General features: G+C 39.0%; 3 protein-coding genes across 5 annotated transcripts in view; 2 read left to right on the top strand and 1 right to left on the bottom strand.

The window, feature by feature from the left end:
• The first annotated feature begins 630 nt into the window (after window positions 1–630).
• mnx1 (motor neuron and pancreas homeobox 1) lies at window positions 631–4,206 on the top strand. Its single transcript, XM_085172077.1, has 3 exons — window positions 631–1,252; window positions 1,913–2,073; window positions 2,839–4,206. The coding sequence occupies exons 1-3, from the start codon at window positions 757–759 to the stop codon at window positions 3,124–3,126; spliced, it is 945 nt and encodes a 314-aa protein (XP_085028203.1). The 5' UTR covers window positions 631–756; the 3' UTR covers window positions 3,127–4,206.
• Window positions 4,207–5,332: 1,126 nt separating this feature from the next.
• Window positions 5,333–16,041, bottom strand: nom1 (nucleolar protein with MIF4G domain 1). Of its 3 annotated transcripts, none has more exons than XM_085172073.1 (12): window positions 15,918–16,041; window positions 14,893–15,812; window positions 14,675–14,787; window positions 13,162–13,357; window positions 10,931–11,254; window positions 10,679–10,789; window positions 10,244–10,414; window positions 8,265–8,386; window positions 8,002–8,134; window positions 6,454–6,585; window positions 6,244–6,353; window positions 5,333–5,869 (listed from the first exon to the last, which is right to left on the bottom strand). In XM_085172073.1, the coding sequence occupies exons 2-12, from the start codon at window positions 15,808–15,810 to the stop codon at window positions 5,692–5,694; spliced, it is 2,508 nt and encodes an 835-aa protein (XP_085028199.1). In that variant the 5' UTR covers window positions 15,811–15,812; window positions 15,918–16,041; the 3' UTR covers window positions 5,333–5,691. The 3 variants fall into 3 exon arrangements, with proteins under 3 accessions (XP_085028199.1, XP_085028198.1, XP_085028197.1); XM_085172072.1 differs by having other exon boundaries at window positions 15,913–16,021; XM_085172071.1 differs by having other exon boundaries at window positions 14,893–15,950.
• A 13-nt stretch (window positions 16,042–16,054) lies between these two features.
• lmbr1 (limb development membrane protein 1) overlaps window positions 16,055–26,509 on the top strand; it is a 40,825-nt gene continuing 30,370 nt past the window's right edge. Inside the window, exons 1-4 of the mRNA XM_085172074.1 lie at window positions 16,055–16,239; window positions 21,957–22,029; window positions 23,994–24,033; window positions 24,839–24,978. Coding sequence (XP_085028200.1) covers window positions 16,177–16,239; window positions 21,957–22,029; window positions 23,994–24,033; window positions 24,839–24,978 — 316 coding nt within the window. The 5' untranslated portion in view covers window positions 16,055–16,176. The remainder of the gene's footprint in view (window positions 16,240–21,956; window positions 22,030–23,993; window positions 24,034–24,838; window positions 24,979–26,509) is intronic.

Here is a 26,509-nt window from a genome sequence, read left to right as displayed (position 1 = left end):
TTGAGTTGGCGTCATAATCCAACTCGACCTATACGCTTCGTAATATCCCCCCTTATTATCACGGCTATCGTAAGTATGTTTTGTTTTGTTCTGCTTCGGCTAAACCATGTCCCGTCCTCAAATGAACCATGAAGCATGCAGGCCCAAAGACAGAGCTCACCTCTGGAAACAGGGAATTGTTCTATTTTTATCTGCTCTTGCAGTAGTAATGCGTGTATTTCGCTCAGTTCTAAGAAAACAGGGATTTTAATACGTGGTTTCTAATGAAATAATATATTTAAATATAAATATATATTTGCTGTCTTTCAAAGTTAAACCAATACTACCAGCTCACTTCTAATCGAACAAGGTCCTGTATTTTATAAATAGTCACACTGGAAACATGCCAGCCTAAACCTGCTGCTGAAGAATTGCGCATATAAGCAAAATTAGCATCCAGCTGACCAAAAACAGAAAAATATTTCAAAATGTCTGCATCGTTTTTTCCCCCAGTAATGGCAATATTTTATGGAAACAGTAACTCTGCCAGCGCCGTGCTTGCAGCAGGGAGGCTTTGTTGGGTGCGCAGTGACGTTTCGGACAGCCCCCTGCCAGACGGCTGCACCAATCGCCTCCTTCTGACAGGAATTAAGTGTGACACGGAGTTCCTCTCACACACTCCGGATCCCATCATAACTTTTGAGAGGTGGGGAAACGGCTGTGGCTTCTCCTTCAGTCTGAGCAGCAGAGGCGAGAAGGACGCGCACCGGGTCACCGATGGAGAAATCCAAAAACTTTCGCATTGACGCGCTTTTAGCAGTCGATACACCCAAGGCGCAGACCTCGCCGCTGGCGCTTGTCACTTCCCTGTCTTCCTCCTCCTCCATCCCATCGTCTGGAAGTGTGGCAGCCGCGGAGCTGACCACCAGTGCCGATTCTTTACGCGCCGACACGCCGTCTCCTCCGAGGATTCCCACCTGCGGGTTGATTCCCAAACCGGGTTTCCTCAACAGCCCGCACAGCATGGTTGGATTACATCCGCAGAGCACGGCAGGGATTCCAGCACAGGCTCTCTATGGTCATCCCATGTACACCTACTCGGCTGCTGCGCTTACAGGCCAACACCCTGCCCTGTCCTACTCCTATCCACACGGCTCTCATCACCACCACACCAGCGATCCCATTAAACTGACAGCCAGCACCTTCCAGCTGGACCACTGGCTCCGGGTCTCCACGGCCGGGATGATGCTGCCCAAAATGTCTGACTTTAATTGTGAGTAGCAGTTTCATGACACAATATTTTGGAAATTTCAAATCCCTCACTTTGAGTAAATCCCCAAAATATTATTCAGCCCTTGGTTGTGGTGTAGTCTGCTTTATGTCTTGTTTAACAGAATATCTCGAAGAGTAAAAATAATGCTGGCCTAGATGCCCATAAACTGTGATTTAACTTGGAAAAAAGTTATATTTGGGAATTTCTGGTGCACAATTTCTATCAGATATTATCGTCTGAAGGGAACTGTGCGTGACGCACTGATGCTTTTTCATAGAGGAACTAAAATGGACAGATAATGGACAGTGGGAAAGTGGCAGAGGAGTGTGAAACCCACAGTCGACATGCTATTTGCTCACCAGATACTGCCTTTTTGTTTCTGCTCGTTTTAACAGATTTGCTCAAAACTGGGTGGCAAATAGCTTGTCTGTGGATGTATTGATGGCGAGACAAGCTTGCTGTTTGAGAGAACAAGAACGCATAATAAATAGCCTATGCTGCCGACTCCTCTTTTTTTTTCAAAGTATCCTCTACAACACAAACAGTTTTAATGTGATGATTGTGAATATTTGAATATGATGGCTTGCTTTACATAAAATGCATGACATAAATTGCTGGATGTGTGAAAGCTGACTTCTTCTTTTTTATATATATATTCAGCTCAGGCGCAGTCCAACTTACTTGGAAAGTGCCGAAGACCAAGAACTGCATTCACGAGTCAGCAGCTGCTGGAACTGGAGCATCAGTTCAAATTGAATAAGTACCTGTCAAGACCAAAGCGCTTTGAAGTGGCCACCTCCCTCATGCTGACAGAAACTCAGGTAAAACATGACTGCACGACAGCACACACAGATTACACACACACACACACACACACACACACACACACACACACACACACACACACACACACACACATATATATATATATATATATATATATATATATATATATATATATATACTAGAATTTTGCAGAATGATTGAAAGAATATTTTCAATCATATATATGAATGATAACTTTAAGTTATGATAACTTAATTTTTCAACTCGTGTTTCTAAACTCTCAGAATGGAAATTCGGCTTTAAAAAAATCTTTTAACTTAAAAAAAAAATCTATGTATGTATGTACGTATGTATGTATGTGTGTGTGTGTGTGTATATATGTATATATATATATATATATATATATATATATATATATATATATATATATATATATATATATATATATACATATATATATATATATATGATATATATATATATATGATTATTATGAGACGATTAAAGCTGATTTTACTAGTATTCTACAGATTTTTTTGAAACACTGCATTACATTTCAGGCGGAAGGATGACTGCAATACCCAAAAGGTCAATGTCAGGCGCACGGGTGACTTTTACGCGCCGATAGCACCTTCATCCGTGTGCTATTTTTAGTATTTTTGGAGAATTTTATGAGTTCATGCATAGGCTAATATCGCACATTGGGTGTGGTAGAAAATGAAAGGATACGGAGAAGTTGACGATTTGTTGCCCAAGTCTCCTTCACACCAGTTTAAATCATTTATTTTGCCCTTTTCCAGGTTAAAATCTGGTTCCAGAACAGACGCATGAAGTGGAAGAGAAGCAAGAAGGCAAAAGAGCAGGCCGCCCAGGAGGCCGAGAAGCAGAAAGGCTCCAAGGGCGGCCAAGAGAAATCAGACGGACTCGAACAGTCGGATTATCACAGCAAGACGGACTCAAAAAATGGCAGAATAAGAGATTTCAGGGACAGTGACGACGACGAAGGCGAAAATTTCCTGTACAACTCGTCAGACTGCTCTTCGGACGACGAGAGGAATCACAACAGTGACATAAGTCCGCAGCCTTGAAGCTTGGAGCAAAAGGGCGAAGGCAGCGTTTTCCATTTCTAGTGACTCTGGGGGGGCTTTCGCTGTAAAATGCAGTTAGATGCATGTAATCCAACCTCTAATCACCTACTTGGAATTGTGGAGATTTTTGTTTTTGTTATGAAAATAATAAAATGTAGGTCAAGAATAGACCCTCGTGTCATAAACAAGCAATAAAGCAGAAGATTTGCGGTTTATATCGTGCAGCACCCGGCTATAGGTAAAACTGTGACGTAGCCTATTGCATGGTTATATGCAAACGCTGTAAACTGGCTCAGGATTTTGCAATATCCACCTGCTGTGATGGTTAGTTTATCAGCAATAATCTTTCAATTATATCCTATCCTATATCCCTTACACTAAATAGTGGCTCTTTTATTTTTGTTCTTTGTGATGTTTTACTTCCTCGTTGCTATATCACACTGGAAAAATGTTATGTTTATTTTTCTATCTGTATTTATAAAACGTACATATAATACATCTTACTTATAATACATCTGCATGCTAAATTATTGTTTAGCGTCTTCGCAAACAATGTGAAATAAAGTGTTTTGGTTTTTTTTTCCTATATAAAACTATTTTCTTTCTTGCAAACGCACTCCCTCTGATTTATGATTTTGCTCGCAGTGTGTTTCCGGACAGAGGCTTGTGTTTTCCTCCTTGCTCTGACAGGTCGGGTCATGGGAATTACTGTTAATAGCGCTGTCAGATCTGTGCAAACGTGCAGTGTGAGCAAACAGCAAGGAGGCAGTCAGACGGAGGAAACATTTCACACCACACTAGCAATGGGCTCGTATTAATAAAGCGTTTTAAAGGCGTGTTAAGCGACAAACTTGGCTGCTCAGGCACTATTTTCAGTACTGAAATCATTCATAAACTCAGCTTAACAAAATATAAATAATTGACTATTGATCTCACAGGATGCGCGTTTGCGGAAAATGGGCAGTATTGGTGCAAATATTTTGAGCAATAATAATTTAATAATAAGAATATATTCTAATCCGTATAACATCTAAATTCCATGAGTTAACAGCTATAAATTGTAAGCATAGATCATATATATATATATATATATATATATATATATATATGTGTGTGTGTGTGTGTGTGTGCAGGCCAAATAATCTAGCGCCTGGTTTTTGGTGAAAATGAGTGGACATCCTCAAATCTCACCGACTGCTAATGTGTTGATATACAGCCTGACCCTCTTTCAGACGAACCACGTATTTTATTATATTATGTATATCTCAATTAATCCGACTTGGCCTCTGAGGCAGTTTAATAATCCTTGTGTGCGCGCTTTTACGCATGGGTCTCTTTCCAGAAACCAGGGCTAGCGGTGATTTGACGCGTTATCATTTCCTCCGCAGTCATCAGCGTTAATCTATAGCAGGGTCTCACTGATTATGTGCCATTTGTATAGGGATTACTGAAGGATCTGTTAGTTATCTTATGCTGTTTGCTTTAGCAGACTAAATCAAAGTTCAGCTGAGGGTCAGACCCACACACCAGGTGAGGCTGAAGGAAACTCTCCGGCTCATGGTTGCAGACAATAGCCAGTGTATGGAGTGCACAGTGAGCCTATTGATCCCATTATCTCCACCTCAGCAGCCAAATTCTCAAGCTTTTCCACCAAAATTCTCAACTGACTGAATTGATGAAGTAATTGTGCTCTCTAAAATTACCTGAGACAGCTCGCAACATTTCCCCCGGGTGACCTTAGTGTCCGATTCCTGACCTCTGGGTACTGCTCTGAAGTCTTGGATTGATTCAGGCCACACCAGCAGAGCTAATTAATAGGAGCAAGTATCAAATCTAGCAGATTGATGCTGCTATGCTTACAATGCGGAGAGGCACTGGTGTCAGCTAGCGAACAGTATAGGACAGATTCATGGCTCCAGGTCATTTCATTAAGGCGTGTAAACACCTCTCGGTTCTCTCTGCTCCTACAGCAAATATCCACAAAAGGATAGACATACACAAATATGCAGCAATCAGCCACGTTTAAGGCTAAAAAAGACCAGATTAAAAGTTGCTTTATCATGTGGAAAGTGTAAATAGACTCAGTAAAGCCCAGAAGAATAGACCCAGGTGACCAAACTGTGCAATATTAACTCTTGATGCACACTGCCTCCCTGAGGGCAGTGTCTGAAGAAAACGTAGACAGACTTATGGCAACACAAAACCGTTCTTTTTACACATAAAGGAGTTGAAAGTTAATTTATTGAGGTTTTCTTTGACATGAAGGTACAGGACATTTTCTTTCATAACAAATACACAAGAGCATGAACATTATGTAATTATTTATTACAGTGGATTACCCTTTAAACACTGGTGTGTGCCTGAGGGAATCAATAACTTTTAAATGTAAAAATCTTTCTTTATTGTACAAAGACACACCAAGGCAAACTGGTAGATTTAACCACATCTTCTTCATTTCCTTGTTTTCTTTATAAGTAACACAGTAGGTTTTTATTTTTGGTATTAGAAGGTCTTCTGTTGTTCCAGTTCGTTTTGTTTTTTCATCACTGTGTGCGTTTCTGTGTTTTACAGTTTTAGCTTTGTCTCTTTTGCCTCCATGGCTTTGGTGGCGAGTTGGGCACGCTCTGACAGCAATGCTGCTTGCTCTGATGCTCCCTGGGACAGGACGCTCTTCAGGAGGAAGTGGTCAATGAAAAGCTTCAAGCCCTCCCTCAGCATTCCTAGCTTGGGAATTCCTGAAATCCTGGCAGAAGGGAAACAAAAAGAGTCACAGTTGACTTTTCAAGGTGTGAGCTAATAGCAGTTTATAGAAGGTGGATGGTACAGCCATGTGGTATAGCTCTAACACAGCTATGCCCCAGTGCAGCCTCACAGGGCTTTAGTCATGGCTGCAGTTCTTAATTTTGTTTTTCTTGACAGAGGTGCACCAGCAGTTCTTGGCTACAAACTCTGTGTGATGTCCGACTGCACCGATGTGAAAACCATAGCTCTGGTGACTTTACAGGAAGAAAGAGTTCCATGCACTCTACAGAGACAACCTTTCTAAATCAAATGGAAAAAATCCTAAACTATCCCCTGCTATGTGTGACATCACTCTCCTGATGTTGTGCAGCTCACCTTCCAAATATGCTGGCCAGCTCCTCGGGCTCAGTTTCTTTCAGCAGTTTGGTCAGCACCTGACGCAAGAAGCGCACTGTTGGCTTATCTAGTTCCCCAAACTCTATTACCTAAAGGCACAAACAGCAGAGGTTAATGCAAAGAATAGGTTTAAAGATTTAATCTGTAAAATCAACTAAATACATGTAATATATACATAATATTAATTACTTTGAGAATGGAGAGTGAGAGGCATTTCCTCTGAAGGAAGCAGGTGACCAGCTGGACCAGATTGTTAAAGGTGCTGCTGGAAAGGTTGGGCAGCTCCCTGAACTTGTCCCAGAGGCTGAACTGGAAAGTCATCTATGAGAAAGGAGAGAGGGTTTGAAGGAATAATTAAATCCAGAAACACATATATCATATAGTATTGTGTAAAAGAACAGGAATAGTCCTTCAGGCTTCTTGAAGAACATTCAAAGCCCTTCTTTGGATATTAGCTGGCTTTTATTTTATTTTTCTGTCACGATGAACCCACACTGCTTCAATAATGTTGAGGTTCGAGCTCTGTGGAGGCCAATCTACGACCGATAGAAAAAACACACAATGGGACATTATCTAGGTATGCGTTTTCTGCATTGACAGTGTGTTTGGGATTATTTTTATGCTGAGAAATGAAGCCGCTGGCAATCAGATGCTTTCCAGATAGTACTGTATAGTGGAGCAAAATCTAACATGACCCCTAACACCACTGGCTGAAAACCAGCTCCAAACCATTTTTTTTCTTAAGAAGACGCCTTTTAGACACTGTTCATCTGCAGTATATTGTTTTTTCTTAATGCCATTTCTTCTTTTGTCATTCACGTGTCCAGTTTACTTAAATTTTTAGGACACACTGCACATGATGCCTAAGTTTTTGGCCAATAGCGTTTTGTGATTCACCCCATCGGTACGAAAAGAAAACTATTATAATCGTGTCAAACTGTTACCTTTGACATTTCTGTAAATTCTACTAATGACAAAGAAATGGGAACAAATTATGTGTTTCTGCTTTTTTTATGCTTGAATGATTCATATGCAAGTTTTAAGTGGCTTAAAAACACTTACAAGGACTTGACTGAAAATGAGTGAAAAAGCAGCCAATGACAAAAGAACCCCCAGAAAGCCTGGAGAACTATTGCTCAAGATCACTTTAAACTAAAAAGATAAGTCTGGCTCATTGATGCAAAACAGATAGAAATGAGGGATAGCTAAAGACTTTTACACAACACTATATCCACAATACTGTCATCAGTGATTACCAAATTAAGCACCTTAAATAACCAACTCCTCTAAAGAGATAACCCTCTCATCGAGACCCAGTTTACATGTGAAAAGCAAACATTCCCACCAGCTCCGTTCTGGAGCTCTTTGATGAGGACAATGGTCACCAGTTTCTGATATGAGCTGCTGGCCTACATGACAGCAAAGTAGGAAGTGTGGTCTCAACGCCATTGTTTGTAATCACAGTTTGAGTCAAATCAGAAGCCAGAGGTGTCAGAGGCTCCCACACTGCAAGGGTGAACTGCAGGCCACACACAGATCACACACAGTTTGAGAGACCGGGTGGTCATATGCACGTGCCAGGTAATTAAATCCCATAATGAACCCTTTTAAACTGATTATGCAAACTTACGAGACCTTAAAACTAAAATATTATAAGAAGGATTTACAGTATAATCTACCATAACCATTGATTGAACAAGCAGCACATGTCTTACATGGTTTTGCTAATAAGCCTACCTGGAAGCGACGGTCATGTGAGCAAAATTTCTCTCCCAGTATGATGTAAAAGGCGTTGAAGTTCTTCTCTTGGAGACAGCAGTCCATCAGAACATGAACAATCTCTCTCTCCTGCTTATCCTTCAGACCCATCCTTTAAACATAGCAAATTAAAAATAAATAAATAGTTTAACCCATTTGAAAGGAAGCCATGCTTTCCTTTCAAATGGGCTAAACTACTCCAAAAACTGAAGAAAGAAACAGAGATGTGAGATGAAACAAACCTCAACAGCTTCTCAAATGCATCCAGGTAATCTTCGCTGGTCATAAGCACGCAGAAGATGTTCCTTCTGACATCGGTGTTCATCCTCTGTTTCCTGGCCAGCTCTAACACTTTGGCACTAAACTAAGACAAATAAAACAATGACAACAGTTATAGAACGATAAATGCTGCCATTACTGATGAAGCCATGCTTTTCTCGTACCTTATTTATTTGTTAATCATTGTCCCAACATAGCTGCAGGTTAACACTTTGATGCAAATGCGAAAAATATATAAAAGGATTCAAATGGAGGGCTGTGATCATAGTACAGTTCCTGAAAATATTCTATAAAAAGATAAACCGGCTAAATGTCGGACTCATGGGAATGTTGACGAACAACATAGACGCAGAGTGGAAAGAAACTTGCTGCCTCCTTGGGGCCAACAGAGATACTGCTGCAGAAAAGCATTAATAAGAACCAAGTCCAGCCACCTTTGTGCAACTTGCTTATTTTGAGTGCACGGTGCTTAGAATAACTTGATTTTTCTGAGTGAGCAATACTAAATGAATTAGTTCAACTGACATATGTCAATATAGATCAGCTGACATACATGACACATGCCAACTAACATATATGTCAGCTGACATATGTCATATGTGTAACTTGAACTAATTCATTTAGTATTGTAACTGATATATATTGACATATATCTCAGTTGAACTAATTCATTTAGTATTGCTCACTCAGAAAAATCAAGTTATTCTAAACACTGTGCGATCACAGAGAACAAGTTCCCCTAACTTGGCTATCTCAAGTCAACTAAGGCAACGAGTTTGGGTACTTATTTTTTTAAGTACTAGCAACTTATTCACATTTACAGCGTCCAAATATGCTTAAGTGAAAGGAGGAAAAAAATGTTATCTTAATTTGATCTGCCTAGAAGTGCACTAATGTTTTTTTAAGCACATGGCGAGGAAAATGGGAAAAAAAAAATATGGTGGCAACCATCAGGTGGTCAGTTACAGTGTCAAAATGTACACATTACATATTTGCTGCAGAAGGAAAATTTTAAATCCAGGAATTGTTGGAACTGAAAAAAAATCTATTAGTTTTCTTCTTTGAAGCGAGTAATTTAAAGGGTTTATTGTGGTAGCGTCATCATTGCTAGAATCTCCTCAGCTGTGCTCATGAGGAGGGTGTCCAAGCAAAACCTTGGGTTTGCACAGGGAGGCTTTATTGCTTCTTTATTAACTGTTCTCATGATCGAAGGAGCCAGAATGAAGTGGTGGAGCGGTTAAAATTCATGATAAACTCTGTCTCCTTTGCTTCTGCAAGAACAAAATTAACAGTTACCAAGTAATTATTCTAGGTAAATATTGTCTTATTCTGTTCATTGTCTTAACTGATCGCACACCCCAGTTATTAACATAGATCTTACAAATAATACCCAAACTACTGGCTGTGAAGCTACCTGTAAAACTGGTTATATCCTTGGATGTGTGTTTACTCTAGGTGAAGCGTTCCATTGCTTCATCAGTGAAGAACATGCCAAGGTCACACACGGAAGATGGAAAATGTCACCTTTGAAAGGATCTGCGGCCCTCTTTGACGTCAGGTCTGCTTCAAAATGATGATCCTTATAGGAATACGTTTAATTTCTAATTTAATAATGCTTCTGTCCAACTTGTTGTCTTTCATTTTTTTGTCATGAAAAAAAAAAAATCAATATCCACCCCTCATATTGATCAGTTTTTGCTAACCAATACAATAATTCTTCTAAGGCATTAAGACAAACAGTCAGTCTCTGAAAATCAATCAGTGCCTCCCACATGTTTTTCTACCATTTTTGAACACAGCAGACAGCCACGTTGAATTTTCATGGATATACACACATCTGAAGCAGATGTCTCACACTAATCCAGATGTGCTCCAGGCTGCCTAATTTAAACATGAGTTCTGCTATAATAATTTAATGTCTTCTGCAGCTCCGGTACTCTACCTGTCCTTGAGCAGGGCTTTGTTTTGTGGTTGTGTCCTCTTGCTTGCTGATCATGGGAGCGCCGCTCCACGATGAGCCGACAATCCACCAGCGGCCCACCTGCTCTGCTGCCAGGAGACTATCAAGAGAGACCCTCAGCTTCATGTCACTGCCCCCTGCGCTTCTGTGGATCTGAGCATCACAAGGTGTTAGCCATGAGAAGACTCAGCTGGTTAACACCAGGTATATTAGTTGGTAATATTGTGACAGGATTCCTGAAGGTGTGAACTATTAAAGTAGAAGTTTAAGTCTATAAAAGTGGTACTCTGGGGCCACCTGGTGGTACAAGTGGAGGCTAAAAGAATGATTATCATGTTTAATAGGATTAAGTTCAGGCTTAGACTTATTTTTAATAATGCAGGTAATAAAATCAAATAAAATATGGCTTTCACCCACCAGACTCCGCTGCAGCTTCCTCAGTCTCTCCACAGGCTCGGGATCATAGCCAGGGATCTTCCTCATGTCATTGTTTTTCAATGCCATCATTGTTTCCAGCATGAAACGCACCTGAGGACGGGTTTTCACAAGTCAGAAATGCTTCTAAACTTGATACATGGTTGAGAAATCATGACACAGCATTGTGATCAGTTAGGAAATAAAACGTAATCTTGGTTTAAAAAAAAACAAAATCTGATCTCATCTCCCTACCCTGGTTTGATCCTGAAACTTCGACCCCATATCGCTGGCCTTGCGTTGGGCTTCAGAGATGAGCTCCTTCAGAGCTAGAGGATCGTCCTTCCTCAGGGCGAAGCCGACATTCCTCAGCACAAACAGGACCAGCTCGATGTCCTTTTCTGTAAATGTTCCCACCAGCAGTTTTAGGATGTCGAAGATGAGGACGGAATGTACCACCTGGAAGTTATACAGGTGAGCAACGATGGCGATCAGGTTGTCGCACTCTTTGCCTCCACTCGGGTTCTTGTAGTGCTCGTCAAACTTTCGCACAACTGTCTCCAGAAAATGGGCTCCTACCTGCAAAAGGAGACGATATATAAGATATGTGATCAACATGAGAGCAATATACAGCGCTATGAAAAAGTATCTGCTTTTTTTTCTGCTTTCCTGAATTCTTATTTCTTTACACATACATTTTTCATGTGAAACAAAATTTAATATGACAAAAACAACCCATGTGATGTTTCAGTTTATTTTGTATTTATTCTTTTTGTCCAAACCTACGCGACCCTATTTGAAAAAAATAATCACCCCTTCCTTGTTAAATCTTGAATCTGTCCTAAACCAAATAACTGCTTGCGCCCCCTTTGGCACTGCTTTTCGAGCATGAAAGGCCTGTTTAAGCTCGTGCCAAAACATCTCGATCAGATTTAAGTCCAGACTCTGACTAGGCCACTACTAAACCATCATTAGGTTTTTGCTGGTCTGTTTTGGATTATTGTCCTGCTGCAGAACCCAAGTGTGCTTGAGTATAAAGCAATGAACTGATTATGGCCAGTGTGTTTAATCTCAGCAGATTAAGGATTTAATAAGAGGCTGCAAATACTTTTTCACCACATTTAGTTTAGATAGCATTATTTCCCTTAACAAATAAAATCATCATTTAAAAACTGCATTTTGTATTTTACTCGGGTTATCTTTGTTCAATATTAACATTTGTTTGATGATCTGAAACATTTAAGTGTGGAAAAATATGCCAAATAATAAAAAAGTGTCAAAAATTTAGTATATGACAAGGTTTATAAACAAACCCAAATGTTTAAGCCAATAGCACATGGCTTAAAATATCAGCCTAATGTTTATAAAACTATATATAGTGCTACAGCGACTTCAACCAGGAGAAGATGTCGTCAGGTGGTGTTCAACTATTACCGGTTAAAGCTACTATTAAAGCTCTCTCGGCAGCCTCCTCTAACCTATGGATGGCTGCCTTTTTATCTCTTCCTGTTATTCCAAAAGCTGTGAGTGTGTTCCACTCAGACTGTGCAGGGAACCCCCTGCATCCTACTTGGACTGGGAATAGCCAGGCCTGCCACCCTCTGTTCCCTCTGTAGCTTGTTGGTGATGGAAGGGCGTAATAAACTGAGCAGAGCAAGGCTCCAGTCTCCAAAGTTCAACCCAAGTAATCTCACTTCATACAGGTTCCTTGTAAACCCAGTGCTTTTGCCCTGGACACTCTACCTTCCTCCTCTAACTCCCGGACCTCAGCTTGGACCATGTCTCTCCTCTGTCTTGGATCAGATTTTACCCATTACTGGAAGTGAGTGGATCCGAATCCCTGACGCCCCAAGCAGGGGTTGCCAGTAACTTCTCTCAATTTCAGCATACTTTCTGCTTGTGCCACTGATGTGCCTGCATTTGCATCAAGCTATTGTAGTGACTCCTGTGTCAGTCACCTTGTTATCAGTAGAGTCTCTAAGGAGCATTACAACCCTGCACATTGCCACGCTGAATTCCTCCACTATGGATGATAAACAAGAGTCTTTGTAGCATGCCATGCTGGAATAGCCAGACCTTGAATTTGCCTGGTAGGCCTGAGTTTAATATTTATGTTTTATGTCATTTAGAGAATGACGTAAACCAATCAAACTGACAGATAACAATCAGTGTTACAGATCCCCTTCCAATTTATTTAAAGGGTATTACTTTTCAACTGAGATGTGCAAAAGAAGCTAGCCAGTTAGAAAAACAGCCTCCTGTAAATAATCTAAGAGCTGATGTGAATCAGGTCAGTGGTTTTTATTTCTCGCACACACCAGCAACCGTGTTAACGCTTTTATCCATGTACCAGATCTGAGCATCTCCACAAGTTTACAGGAAGTAAAACCAGCCTACAAGCCATATTTTAAATACCTCTGTGTCTATTTGAAAATTTCTGGCAGACCATAAACCTCAAATTGAGGGCTCAAAGGAGGCGCTCTTACCTCCAAGCCCACTGCATGATGGAGGATGCTGACAAGCAGGATGTGCTCCATCAGTAATCTGTCTGGCATCAGGGTCGGGGTGACGCAGGCCACTAGCAGCAACTCTGTCAGGGTGTCGTTCATGTCCTTCCTGCTGGAGCTCATATACAGCTCCTCTAGCTGACCGCAGATGGATGACATGTTGGGCTCGCTCAACCTGAGGATGACAAAACAACAATGAACTGTGCAGAATTTAAATAACTTACATTCGTTTTTCCTATGTGTGGGAATTTAAACTACCTACTTCTTTCAGTACCTGCATCTAACTAACCAGGTAACAAGCAAGAGCCTTCCACTGAATAATTCCTGAAGTGATTAATTAATATTTTATAAAATGTTTGTTTGCTTCTAATAGTTGGTTGCAGAAAAGTCTCTGTATAAAACCTGGATTAAAATCCATCAAAATTACCCATTTATACATTTAAAACCATGAGTAAGTATTACTAAACTAAGACAAACCACCTATGGCTCATATTCTACACTGGAGTCTGTGGGTGATAGTTAGAAAACACTTAAAAGCAAATAAAGTGCTGTATGAATTTGTGTAAAGGACTGAACGTGGGTTGTAGTAAATGATTAGTGCTATACGAGTACCTGTCCAACCTATGCCTAAGATGAGCTTTGTAGGCTGCTATCAATATTCTCAGTTAGCTGTAGCAAAGTTTTACATTTTGTTTTTAAAAAGGGGGAGGGGTGTTTTCAGCCTTTATTGGACATAACAGTCAAGAATACACAGGAAAGTAGGGAGAGCAGGGGGGTATGACCCTCAGGAAATGGACCAGGTCCAAATTGCAGCCTGCAGCCTTTCGATATACGGGTCACCTGCTCAACCAGTGCAGCTATAGCGTCGCACATCAGTTATTATTTAACTGCTTTAGCTGTTATATATGTTGTTGGTCCAAGAAGTCAGAGACAGAAAATTCGTTCATATTTATGATCTAGGTCTCATTATTTTGGACAGTGATTGCAGTTTTATCATATCAATAGGTTCGGGCCCCCAGATTTGCTCAGTGTTTGCAACCCAGTCAGACCTCTCATGTCATCAGCTGCAGATCTTTTAAGCCTTCCCAGAGTTAGAAGGTGTGGTGAAGCTGCTTATAGGTACTGTGGTCCTGTTCTTTGGAACAAGCTGCCTGCTTTCATAGATTTGGTTCTTATATAGCACTTTTCTACTCTGCCTGAGCACTTTATATATGCCCCATTCACCACTTTAAATTATTTCCATCTAACATTGACCCTCTGATGAATTCATCTGAGAGCAACTAGAGGTTTACATCTTGACCAACAATGCAGACTGAAGCAGCCAGTGATTGAATCACCAACCATCTGATTAGTAGATGACCTGTTCTACCAGACAATTACAGCCATGTATTTAAAAAAAAAGAAAAAAAAAAGACCCAAAACAATTGATTCATATAATGAAATGTGCTATATAAATAAAATTCCCATTGGGGCATCAATTTCATTGTGTTACCTGTTCATCAGACCTTTCACGTTCCTCTTCAGTTTTTCTAGCTCAGCTTTGCGTTTATCATCTCCCATGTTACGCAAATGAGGTGGCACGTACTTGCCACTTGTGGAGGTGACCTTGACATTGTAAGAATTAGTTTATGATTAGATTAATAGATCAGTAAGCAATATTATCTAATGAAGTGATAGAAACAATCAGATATTACATGTATCTGCACTCACAGTCTCTGTTTTTGTATCGGGAGCATCTGTTTCGTCCTCTGTTTCCCCTTCTTTTTCATCTTCTGAATCAGGCCCGCCACTATCATTAAGCCCCTCCTGGTCATCCTCCAGTTCCTCATCTTCATCCGCTTCCTCTTCATTAGACATGTCATCATCTTCATCCTCACCGTCATCATCGCTGCCTTCACTCGCCATCTCTCCTTCAGATTCCGGGTCCTCACCTGACCCCTGAGAGTCATCTAGCTTTTTAAAGTTATCTTTGGCTGTTTCCATGTCAACATCATCATCTTCATCTTCATACAACCCCACAGCTGATGATCCAGAGTCAAGCACCCCAAGGATGTAATCAAGTCCATCAGCCACAAAAGACTGAGGGAGACTTTTTTTGTTTTTTCTTTTATTTAATCCAAGACATCGCTCCAGCTTCTTTATTTCTCTGTCCTCTTGTTCATTTGCCTCCATAAGCGCCATTTTTCTTGTTTCCTGAAGCTTATTGACTCGCTTGCCTTTCTTGGAAGGAGGTGGTGTCTCAGACTTGTCTGATTCGTCTTTAGGCTCGCTTGGATGCGACTTCGACCCTTCCTTCTTTGTTTTCTCCATTTCCTTTTTCTGCGTCTGTGGTTGTTGATGCTTGTCAGCTCTTATTTTCGGGTTTCCTTCATCACTTGGGGGCAGAGAGACGGTGTTTTTGCCCTCGTAGTGACTTTTCATTTTGGCTTTTTTCATTTTCCGCTTTTCCTTGCGTAGTTCCTTTCGGCTCTTCTTTTTCACAAATCTCAACCTCTGGTCACTCTCCGCTTCTTCCGAGCCACCTTTGCTTTTAAGGAAGACATCCACTGCCTCCCTGTACTTCTGTAACACGGCATCGCCTTTCTTCTTATTCTTCGTCTTACCTTTATGCTTCCAGTTCCCTTTCATTTCTACGAATTCAACGGTAGCTAGCTTAGAGATAGCTTAGCCTGTAAACTGCTACAAGCACACAAAATAAAAGAAACTGAACTATTATGATCATATAAATACCTTACAATGCACATGTGCCTCCATGAGGATGACCCAGAAACACGTGACCTTTTCCCTTCCAGGGCAGCTGATGACGTATTTTATTTTGGGGCGGTTTTTCGGGGTGGTTTACGTCGCTCCGATGTAAACTGTCTTTAACCAGTCAGAGCAGTCTATGCAGAACAGTAAAGACGAAGCAGGAGGAGTTGCTACCCTGGTTGCTGTCAGTTGTACAGACGAGAATGTAGGGACTCAGTAGCTTTAATTGTTCTTGCAATATGAAGAATGGAAGAAGACGATGTGACTATTAGAGAGCAGAATTTCCACAGCCAAGTTCGGGAGTACATCGTAAGTAGCGGAGCGGCTAGTCGAGCCTAGCTCGCTAACGGTTGCTAGCGTTAGCTTCGCCTGTCAGTTTGACTCGGCAGTATTCGTTTAAGCTTGATATTGTATTTTAAGACCCACTTAAAAAAATGTAAAAAGAAACAATGAAATTTGATACCCGGTTATGTCACACACCAAGTTGGGTTTAAATATAAAAAAGCGCGTGAACCCGCTAATTAACACTAGCTTCCGTTAACGCTAGCTGCCACCAAGTTAATCACAGGAGGAGAACTTGGCTAACGCACTATATGATGTTATTTGGCATGTAAACATCTCCACGGTTAAGTAGAGGTGACTGTAACTGTGGCATTGACAAAATGTCAGGGTTCTGTCTAATTCAAGCTTTATGTGTCGCATATGTTTCAAATCAGGATGAAGTGTTTATGTTCTCGCTGCTTGATGCTCCGTTTAAAAATCGTACACGTTTTCGCAGTTACCATATCAGATTTTTATCGCATGATATTATCGTAATACTTGGTTTTTACATTTTATCGTAGAGTTTGGCTGCAAAGATAAGCTATACTTTATCTTTAAAGTTGGGTAATCTTTGTGTTACAGAAGCCACCATATAAAACGTAATCTGTACAAACTAGTTTAAATTAAATAAATTAAAATTTAGTACAGAGTAACCATATCAGATTTTGACTGCAGGTTTATCCTGCTCACCAGATGATATTGATAATTACAGTGATATCTTTGTGGAAAAATCCATCTTCACTTATGATGTGTTTATTAACATAAGTTATATTATACAGTGGTTTATTGTAGTTTTTTTAAAAAAATTTAGAAATAACAAGAAAAATGCACCTGCTTTTGTCAAGTGAGGCATGAGGACTAATCATGATTACATTCATAGTCACTCGTCAAAGCTCCATTTTGAGCATAAAACCTCTGTTTAATATGTTTTTATTTTTAAACACAGTACCATTATTTCCTTTTTACCTCCCAGCTGTAAAAGGCTGATGGGGTATTATCATCACCCGAGTGGTTAGATGTTGTTGACAAGCAAGTGTGTGACTGCGACAACTCAAGGCGGTATAGGAGTTTGAAATTAATACTACTGGTGTAGCTAAAAATCTCAGACAAGTTTGAATGTCAGTGACCTCAACCTCAAGGTCAGAGGTTAAGTTGTGTTTTGAAAATCTTGTGAAAGCGATAACTTGAGAAGAAGGTGGCGTAGGATTTTCTAATTGACACCATACATGTATCTACCAGGAGGCTGAGGGGTAGCACTGGCGTTCACCAGTATCATCAGTCAATATCGGTGTAATGCCACATCCCAGTGTAGACCGTTCATCCATTTTCTTCTGATTATCCAGTACAAGGGGCAGGGTACACCCTGGAAATGTAACCAGTTTGTCTCATATGTCATTCACTGTGTAATTAGGGGTGATTAAATCCCATTATATGATCATTTAAAGCCTTCCTGCTTTAGTAGAATTAACATTGTTAATGTTTTGATAGTTATATCTATGTATTTTATGTAGAAGACCATTTTGTTGACATGTTACAGTCTGTTGAATTTGGCAAATCATATAAAGGGGATTTGTGACAATGCAATATGCATGTATGTTAGGTTCTTATCGGAGAGATGTTTCCCCACTGCAACAGTACATTCTGTCTTTCAAGAAACAATCTAATGCAATCACCAGCCATCTAAATTAAATTAGAGTTCAGTGGTCCCTGGGACATAAAGGCTGCTTGAGTCAAGACTGTCTACTGACTTTTCATCCAAAATAAGGATTTTATAAATGTTCTACCACTGTATTTGCTGTTGCAGATTTCTTCCATAGATTTCAAATTTGGATTTCCTTGAATGTCATATCTCTCTCATTAAGTCTCTCTTTCTGTGTGTTAGAGACTGTCTATAGTAACTTTTAAGCACACAACACAAAAAATATAGCATTGCTAAGTAACACAACCACCTAATTTATTCATGTGGCTGTTATCTTATCAGCAGTGTGTCACCTGTTCTTTTTTACACAGCATACGGTAGAAGCTGTTTAATTTCATTTAGATGTATCAACACAAAGTTTGTCCAGCAGAGTGGCTCTGGACTTACCTATTTGTGAAATGCTTTGCTAGAAACTCCATTCATTTCTCTTTTTTAAAACAACTTTAATATACTGTCTATCAGTGTTTTTCCAAAATTAGCCTTTGGCTATACAGTTTCCTGTCTTTTCTCATTGAATTGTGGTGTCTTGATGTCTCCATAGCTCTAGGTGGGAGAAAAAAAACAAATAAAGGAAAACTAAAAGAATAAAAAAGGTTTCAGTTTTCAGAGGTTTAGCGTAAGTCTCCTTAATTATTCCTGTCAGAATCTTGTGTAATATAGAGACTATCAGATATCTCAGCACTAAGCAAGGCCAACATCTGAGCTTTAGCTTGCACATTTTGTCCTGAGCCTGTACGCCTGGATGTCAGTATCTTATATCAACATTTCTAATTGCAAATCGTTCTGTGTGATGGATTAACATCAGTGTATCATTTCATCTTGATGTCTGTGGTGAGTCAGCTTATGAATGGATTTTTTTTTTTTAAATACAGGTGCCAGGCGACTGATATTTTCCAGTTATTGTGTGTACTTGTTTTGCAGTTGGGGTTACTGTAGGTTAGGCTTAAAGTCAGTAAACATCTCTCAGTGACAGGACCTCATGTTCTCATCTGGCCCTAACTGGGAATCATTTTTCTTCCACAATGAAACCACTTGTAAATAATAACGCAAAAATTCTGTGCCTATGTTTAGCAAGAATGCATAAATTAGGTTACTGAGAAAAATCAGGTTAGAGTTGAATAATTTTGACCACAGTTCACACATGTTTTGGACAGTAATCATATTTCTTTGTCATCTCATCACAAAGCTTGTAGGTCATTATCAGGCTTTCACATTTTTTTTTGTAGACTATTAACCATTGTATTTTACAAAATAAAATGTTTTATTATAATTAACGTCACAATCAGCCATTGTTTAGTAGTAGTAATAATAATAATAATAATAATAATAATAATAATAATTTTATGAGATCGTTACCATTATGAGAAAGTACTTTTTACTACTTAAGTTTCTGAAAAGGCTGGTCTTTTTCAGTATATTCATCTGTGATGCTAAACCAAAATCATATTCTTCCAATATTAAATACCCAGACTAGTAACACTTTAACCAAAAGGAGGGACAAATTATTAATTTCACCAGTTTATTCTGGTTTATTGCTAACGTTTTTGCCTTGTGGTGGTCATCACAGCATTAGGAAATATCCTTCCCTTGTCTAATAAGCATCTTTCTGATAATCTGGCAATAATTAAAGTTCGGAAATGTGTTAGAGAAGTCTGAAGATAACGCTTTTTAAGGTAATGCACACATCAAAAACACACTCAAGCTAATGGTATACAGTACTGCCCAGACTGTACCTCTGTTAATAATATTGTTTTTAATAACTTAATCTGCAAAATAGATGGATATTTCAGGTTTTTGTCTCTGAAATCAAACTACTCCTGAATGAGTTTTATTGCTACAGTACATGAAAACAAGTTGATTATTTATCTGTTAAGCCCCTTTTAGGGGGGAAAAAGGTATTGCTGTTCTTCAGCTCAAGCCAATTTCCACCAATTTGTTAACATAGGATTATAATGCTGAAACGATTGTTGTGCCAAATTCTGTTTTTCAAAAAAAGCTCATTTTGCCCTCTCAGCGCATCTTTTTCCTTTACTTTTGCCCTCCATAAAGGTCAAAATTCACTTCCGGCAAGGCCGTGGGAGGTTTCTTTCACTTCACATGAAAAGGCATTTTCCCTTGTTTTATGGCCCCTAAATTTTGTTGAATTGGGCAAAAATAATTGAGGTTATGGATTTTGCCCCAGTGAGTGAATGTATAAAATAAGCTTTTGGAAATGGTTTGCAACCTGGTTAAATGACGTCCCCTTGTCAACACTCGCTGATTTTTCCTTTACATAGAATGCAAATTTAAATTTTTTTGAGGGAAAATGGATTGATAAGAAGGGTAGTAGCGTTGGCGTTCACTGCTGTGCCTGAAAGTTGCTGCTATCTCCTCAGAGACTGCTGTGTCTTTGTGTCTGTGCTGCTTTATCAGCTCTGTGCACCTGATGATGTCTTGTTCAGGGTTTGCCACTTTGTGGACATCATTCGGCTTGCACTAGCATCACTAGATAATTTATAGCTAGAAACATATGAGCAGTCTTTCATTTGATAGGGGACTGCATATGATAGGAAAAAATGTTTTTGTTGCTGCTGTCACATTATGACATTTGGCATTTCTTATTATGCCAGTTTGCCTGTCTGTAATGTGTATGTCCGCCTGGCATCTGGTTGAATCCTCTCATAACCCCAGCTCGGCCGCTGTGAACTATGTGGTGTTGACAAGGTGCAAAGTGCTGAAGTGGGAGCTTCTAAGATTAGTTGCGACCTGGTCACTGTCACAGGAGAAGAAGGGAATGTGGAAAGTGATCTTTCTTTGGCTTGTTTTCAGGCTGTGGTTATCTAATTTGTGGACCACTTTGCATGTAGCTTCGACCTAATTAGTGTCATCAGACAAATAAGAGCAACAATGCAATTCTCACTTTCCTACTTTAATCGAATAAATGGGTCATATTAAACATCTTAGTTGTCACTGTTAATGTGTCATCATGTGGTTGCAATTAAGGTTTCTGCATAAACTTTGCAACTGACATAAGGGACATGCACAAGTGAGTTGCAGTAATCATTTACTGGTACACAAAAAAAGTAAATTGCTCAATATTAGAGCATGAGAAGTTATTGACTTGCTTTTATGCAAAATGCAAAATTGCTTTTATGCAAATAATTAGAGGTTACACCATTACAACTAAAAGTTACCTTGTGTGAGCTCAGAATATGTTGGTCATTGTAAGAAATCTGCCATTGCTGTTAAACTGCAGTCTTGATCTTTTAACATCCACACCGTTTAGTCCATTCATATCAGACTCTGGTTTGTTTTTCCCTTTGGTGCAGTTCATTTGTGAACACGGTAATCGCTTTTGGGTGTGGACCAAAACAACTGGTCTCCCGAGGTGGTCTCAGTCCAGTTCCAAAGAAACTCCAGAGTGACGTGTAGGCTACAAGTTTGAGCTAAATGCCTTCTTATAGCCAGCTATGCTTTGCGACAGACACCATAGACAGTCGAGTTTTTCCTAAAATATTATTCAGATAAATACAAATGTTGGGATTGAAGTCTCCTTTGTTATCTACTAGTTCAGAACACATCAATTTCTTCCTGTATTTACTTCTGTTGATCCTATTATTTTACAGTATTGGGAGAGATGGTCAAGCCTGATAATGCCTTAGATATAAATGAATTCCCAGTGTGTTCCTCAGAGTGGGGGAGCACAGCTTGTACATTTAACAGTGGTATCGCAGTAAAGCTCTGAGAAGAAGGTTTTGATCTTTCAACTTCATCATATAAAAACACAATAACTACTCTGTACCTAAGACCACGTATTACTGATTTTGAGCTGCACACAATGGCATTAGCATTGTTGTAAGAAATACTTTGACAATCCTTTTAATGCGTAAGTGTGTCATAGTCTTAATGTGGGATATTTTGGTGTTTAAAATCTGCTGGGTGGATGGTGCATATGGTGTCTCCAATGTGCTGATTCATCCCTTGTCATAATAAATCCTGCATTAAAATTCTTGTGATGTTGTTTCAGATTTGCTTCCTCCTGTTTGCCGTCCTCTACATCGTGTCCTACTGCATCATAACCAGATACAAGAGGAAGAGTGGTAAGTGCTGTGCAAAATGTGAGTTCAGACTAAAACTCTCGCCTGTCTGTAACACGTAAAAAGCAGCGCTGTGTCTGCGGTGAAACAATTCTCACACCAAGCATCACAGAGGTTTGCTTATTTTGTCATTTATGCTGTGTTTGCTCACACTCAGAACCCATGATTTTTACAGCCAAGGAAACTATAGTTGTTTGCTTAGGGTAACACCCACGCCTGAACACAGCCTGCTTTGTGTTGGTAGGGTCACATTAATCCACTTGGTCACAAAAGCTGTTAGGTTACTGCTGGCATAACCTGTCCTGTGAGGTTGATAACTTCAGCCACGTCACCTAAAACAATGATTGTAACCTGTGTGACAAACAAGGTGATAAGAACAAGAAGAAAAGAAAAATACAAACATGTAGCACAAAAATAGCCATGTAGATAATGTGAACTCTTTCCCATTTTCCCAAGACTAATATAGTTTGTCCAGGTCACCCAGCCTTACCTTGTCTTATTTTAAAAGTAGACCACTTCACATCAGAAATCCCTTCTGGAGATTTAAACTGTAGAAAACTAGGCTGCACCAGGTGGTTTGGGTTTTGGGTTATAGAGCAAATAATGTGTATCTCAATGAGTATTTTCAGAAAATTTACTGTGTTACATTAGATTACATGGCATTAGGACTGTTTTTAGACCACATTTCTAATTTTATATTGAATATTTTAGCTTCCATCATCAAGTGGGTATTTTCTTTTTGCTTTAGATAATAGAATCAGAGATTTGATTCAATTGTCTGATGAATTTTTACTATATATATTCTTTACTATATAAAGAAAATGAATTTTCTTTATATAGTGCCAAAGCATTAGCACAAGTCTTCTCAAGGCACTTAACATGATAAGGTAAGCACTTGCAACAGTGTAGAGGAAAAGCTCTTTTAAAACAGGAAGAAGGCTCAGACAGGATGTGTGACCATGTGCATCCAGCTGTTTACTGTCAGTGGAGAATATCAACACTTATATGGTTGTAAAAAGCATTATTAGTACAGGTCCAAGGGTTATTCTGGTTCTGGGTGGGACTTCTTTGGATTGCCTTGTTACTCTTAACCATTTGTGACATAAAAATTTCCACTATCCACAATTAAATGAAACCCAAGGTAACAAAAGTGGTACAAAATATTTAAGGGTACTGTGTCTTAATTCTTAGCCTGCTGTTTGACGTTTTTCCCCTGATGACGTATATAAAATCCATGTAGCCTCTTGTTTACTTGTTGGTTTGTGAAATGTTTTCGCTGACTCTTAGTGTTTTGACACTCAATGTGCCAAGTGAGGTATGGGTCTGACTGAAGGTGGAAGCTCATTGGCCGACGTTTGTTTTTTTGCAAAAAGTGAAGGCTGTTGGCTTTAGTTTTCAGACCTGGACGCTACATCCATTTTTTTCCCCAGCTGTCTGAAATTTGTTCTGTATTTTTACTGATAGTTAATCATACATTTTGGTTTTGTATGGTGAGTAGAGAATATCACATACTTTGAGCTATCTGTATGAAACTGTTCATTATGTTATTATATCCATGTTGCATTTTTTTTTCTCTTCTATGTTTGCCCATAGTTTGTCTTTTGTCTTGTTTGTTTTTCGTAGTCTTCCTGAGCTCTCCTTTCTCTTTTCTTTTCCCCCACACTCCTCAACCAGGGGTGGCAGATAGTTGCCTCTCTGAATTTAAATTAAAAGGAAGTTCTTCTTTTCCACCGTCACCAATTGCTCACTTGTAAGGGAATTATATGGTTGCTGGGATTTCCTGACATTGTGGGGTCTTTACATCATAATGTAAAGTGCTTTGAGGAAGCTGTTGTATTACAAAGCTGAAATGACCTGTGTTAGATTATGTTCTGCTGTACTTACATATACAGTGTAGTCTTTGCAGAGTCTATAGGCCGACTCAGGATTTCTCCTTGAAACTGAAGTACTTTTGTTTCCCTCTTTAGATGACCATGAGGATGAAGATGCTGTTGTCAACAGAATATCGTGAGTGTGGGATTTTTTTCGTACAAAAATGAAAAAAAAAAATTCTTTATTTGTAGATGGTAACCATTAATTTTCTTAATTAAATTAAATAAATTTTCTGCAATTCAGAATTTACTGCGTCCAAATCAGTTAATTCATTTAATGTAGAAAGTAAGAAGAAGACGAGCTTAAGCAAAATAATCATTAATTACTAATAATCAGAAAAATGTTTTCACAAATTTGCTCCCCAACAATCTGTATGTTTCAAAAATGGTTTCATTTTCTAGACCAGTGATGAAGGTATCACATCACTCCAGCTAGGATCTTACATCCACCCTTCATTTTATGACTGCTGTCATCGCATTCGTCCTGCCTGCTTATTTCCAGCTGGAGGACATGGTACCTTAGGGTCCTACGCACACAATAGATAGCATGCCTGATTAACATGCTTTTTTAGTGTTATAGCAAACGGGTGTCGGGCCCACTGAGCAGCTGGTCACTGTCTTGGGCAGAGTCTGGACACTATACTGTGAAAAAATACCCAGTTTATGCCTATTGTTGTTCATGGACTAAGGCAAAGGTGGTGAAGGTTTAGTTTTATTTAAGTGGCTGCTGATTCTAAATAAGCTAATATGTTGCTTGCTGTAAATGTTTATCCGTGTGACACACTCCCACTTGATGGAAGTTTTTTTTAGAATATACAATAATCTAATCTAATCTAATCTTTCAGTAAGTAAACGATTTTTCCTTTTGGTGTTGTTATGTGGAATTGTCCTAACATGAGTCTGTACGTGTGTCTATGTCTGTGTGTTGATTACATTTACAGATTGTACTTGTGCACCTTCACTCTGGCAGTGTCGGGTGGTGCCGTCTTCCTATTGCCTTTCTCAATCATTAGTAATGAGATCCTGCTCTCCTTCCCCCAAAACTACTACATTCAGTGGCTCAATGGCTCCCTCATTCACGGTCAGTAGTTCACACAGTTTGTCCCAGTTTTAATTTTCTCTTTTTGTTTAAGAAATACTTCACTGTAAAGAAAATTTGTCTTCCAACGTATTTGATCATAATAACAGTCAGTTCAGCTTTTCACATTAATGTCAGGATAAAAAAGTTGTGCTCATTAACATTCTACGTACATTACATTGGACTGCTAACCACAGATGTGGTGTGAATGTGATCCAACCTCAGTCTGGATCAGCTACTAGTTGTACATTGCAAGTCTGAGGTTTAAAAAAAAAAAAAAATCTGTGATGCAGCAATGTACTATAGATGTGGTCTGTACAGGCTAGCATTTCTCTGTGTTCACCAGTCATCCAGAACACAGCATCTTCTATCTTGCATTTGTCTTTGTTGCTCCCACTCCACACACATCTGGCCATTAAGTAGACTGAACATTTTCACATGGTTTGTAGTGATGAAATTTGGTTTGCTTGGATTCTTCTTTTTGAAAAGAAACCAAATTACGAATCGCCAACTAATTCGGACCAACGTAAATGAACTGTAGGTGTGAAAATGCCCTAAGAGTGTACTTATTGTGGAGTTCCTAGTAGAGATTAATATAAATTCAGACAATAGAGTTTTCTAAAACTAATTATAGTAATTCTCACTAAGTAATTATTTGGTGACTCATCAACATTAATAGCATCCGAACAGGATCTGTATATAGAAGGAATGTCAACCTGGATCAGTGAAACGTGCCTTTCTGTCAGTGTTAAAGTTATACTCCGAGATATCTTAATATAAGAGACAAATATGTAGTTCAAACAGTATCACAAAGTTGTCAGCACAGCTTTAGGGGTTTAAATTGTAGGATTAAATGTGTAATACCACAAAAAAGAATGCCCAGTAATTAATAAACAAAGTTTTTGTTAATGCACATAAAATGTTTTCTATAGTAGATAAATTACTTGGTGTAGTATGAAGATCCACAGCTGTAAGATTTGACACTTGTAGTCTATAAAGTCCTCTATCATACAGTGTATCTAGTTTCAATTTGTGGACATATTAATGCGCTTTTATGGTGACACATTCATTTATCTCAGAGTAACTACGTGACAGTGTATGTTATTCACTCACCTTACACATCTTATTATGAAGATTTAAACACCAATGATGTTAATTATCTGGGTTATGTTTGTGTAGAAAAGATAACATTAAGTGTCCTTTGGTGCACAAAGTCTAAACATGAATCAGTTCCATTGTGTTTGCACTAAAACTAAAAGAAAACATGCTGACTTTGAGAATTTTTAGATGTTTATAAAGGGATAAAAAAAGGTGAAACTTATTACAAATATCTTATGTGCTAGAATTTTGTAGAGTAAGTTAAAGCTTTGATTAAGCCAAGTAATGCATTAGATAATAAGAAATGTGGTCTTTTTGTACAAACACTAACGCAGTTTGCTTCCTATGACTGTTGTATTTGTTGAAACATGACTTTGCTATACAAAGAAAAAAAGAATAGATGTGTCACCAGAAGGGGTGCTAACAAATGAAACAA

This window comes from Neolamprologus multifasciatus, chromosome 9 (genome assembly GCF_963576455.1).
Source record: "Neolamprologus multifasciatus chromosome 9, fNeoMul1.2, whole genome shotgun sequence".
Classification (NCBI taxonomy): domain Eukaryota; kingdom Metazoa; phylum Chordata; class Actinopteri; order Cichliformes; family Cichlidae; genus Neolamprologus; species Neolamprologus multifasciatus.
The sequence above is the reverse complement of the archived record's forward strand: the minus strand, read 5'-3'. Positions and strand labels throughout refer to the sequence as shown.

Excerpts from the sequence above, each read along its gene's own strand:
- mnx1 (XM_085172077.1), top strand. The coding sequence starts at position 757 with ATGGAGAAATCCAAAAACTTTCGCATTGACGCGCTTTTAGCAGTCGAT. Across the intron at positions 1,253-1,912 it reads CAAAATGTCTGACTTTAATT|CTCAGGCGCAGTCCAACTTA; the intron begins GTGAGTAGCAGT and ends ATATATATTCAG. Across the intron at positions 2,074-2,838 it reads TCATGCTGACAGAAACTCAG|GTTAAAATCTGGTTCCAGAA; the intron begins GTAAAACATGAC and ends GCCCTTTTCCAG.
- nom1 (XM_085172073.1), bottom strand. The coding sequence starts at position 15,810 with ATGAAAGGGAACTGGAAGCATAAAGGTAAGACGAAGAATAAGAAGAAA. Across the intron at positions 10,790-10,930 it reads AGTTTCAGGATCAAACCAGG|GTGCGTTTCATGCTGGAAAC; the intron begins GTAGGGAGATGA and ends ACCCGTCCTCAG. Across the intron at positions 10,415-10,678 it reads GGAAGCTGCAGCGGAGTCTG|ATCCACAGAAGCGCAGGGGG; the intron begins GTGGGTGAAAGC and ends TGTGATGCTCAG.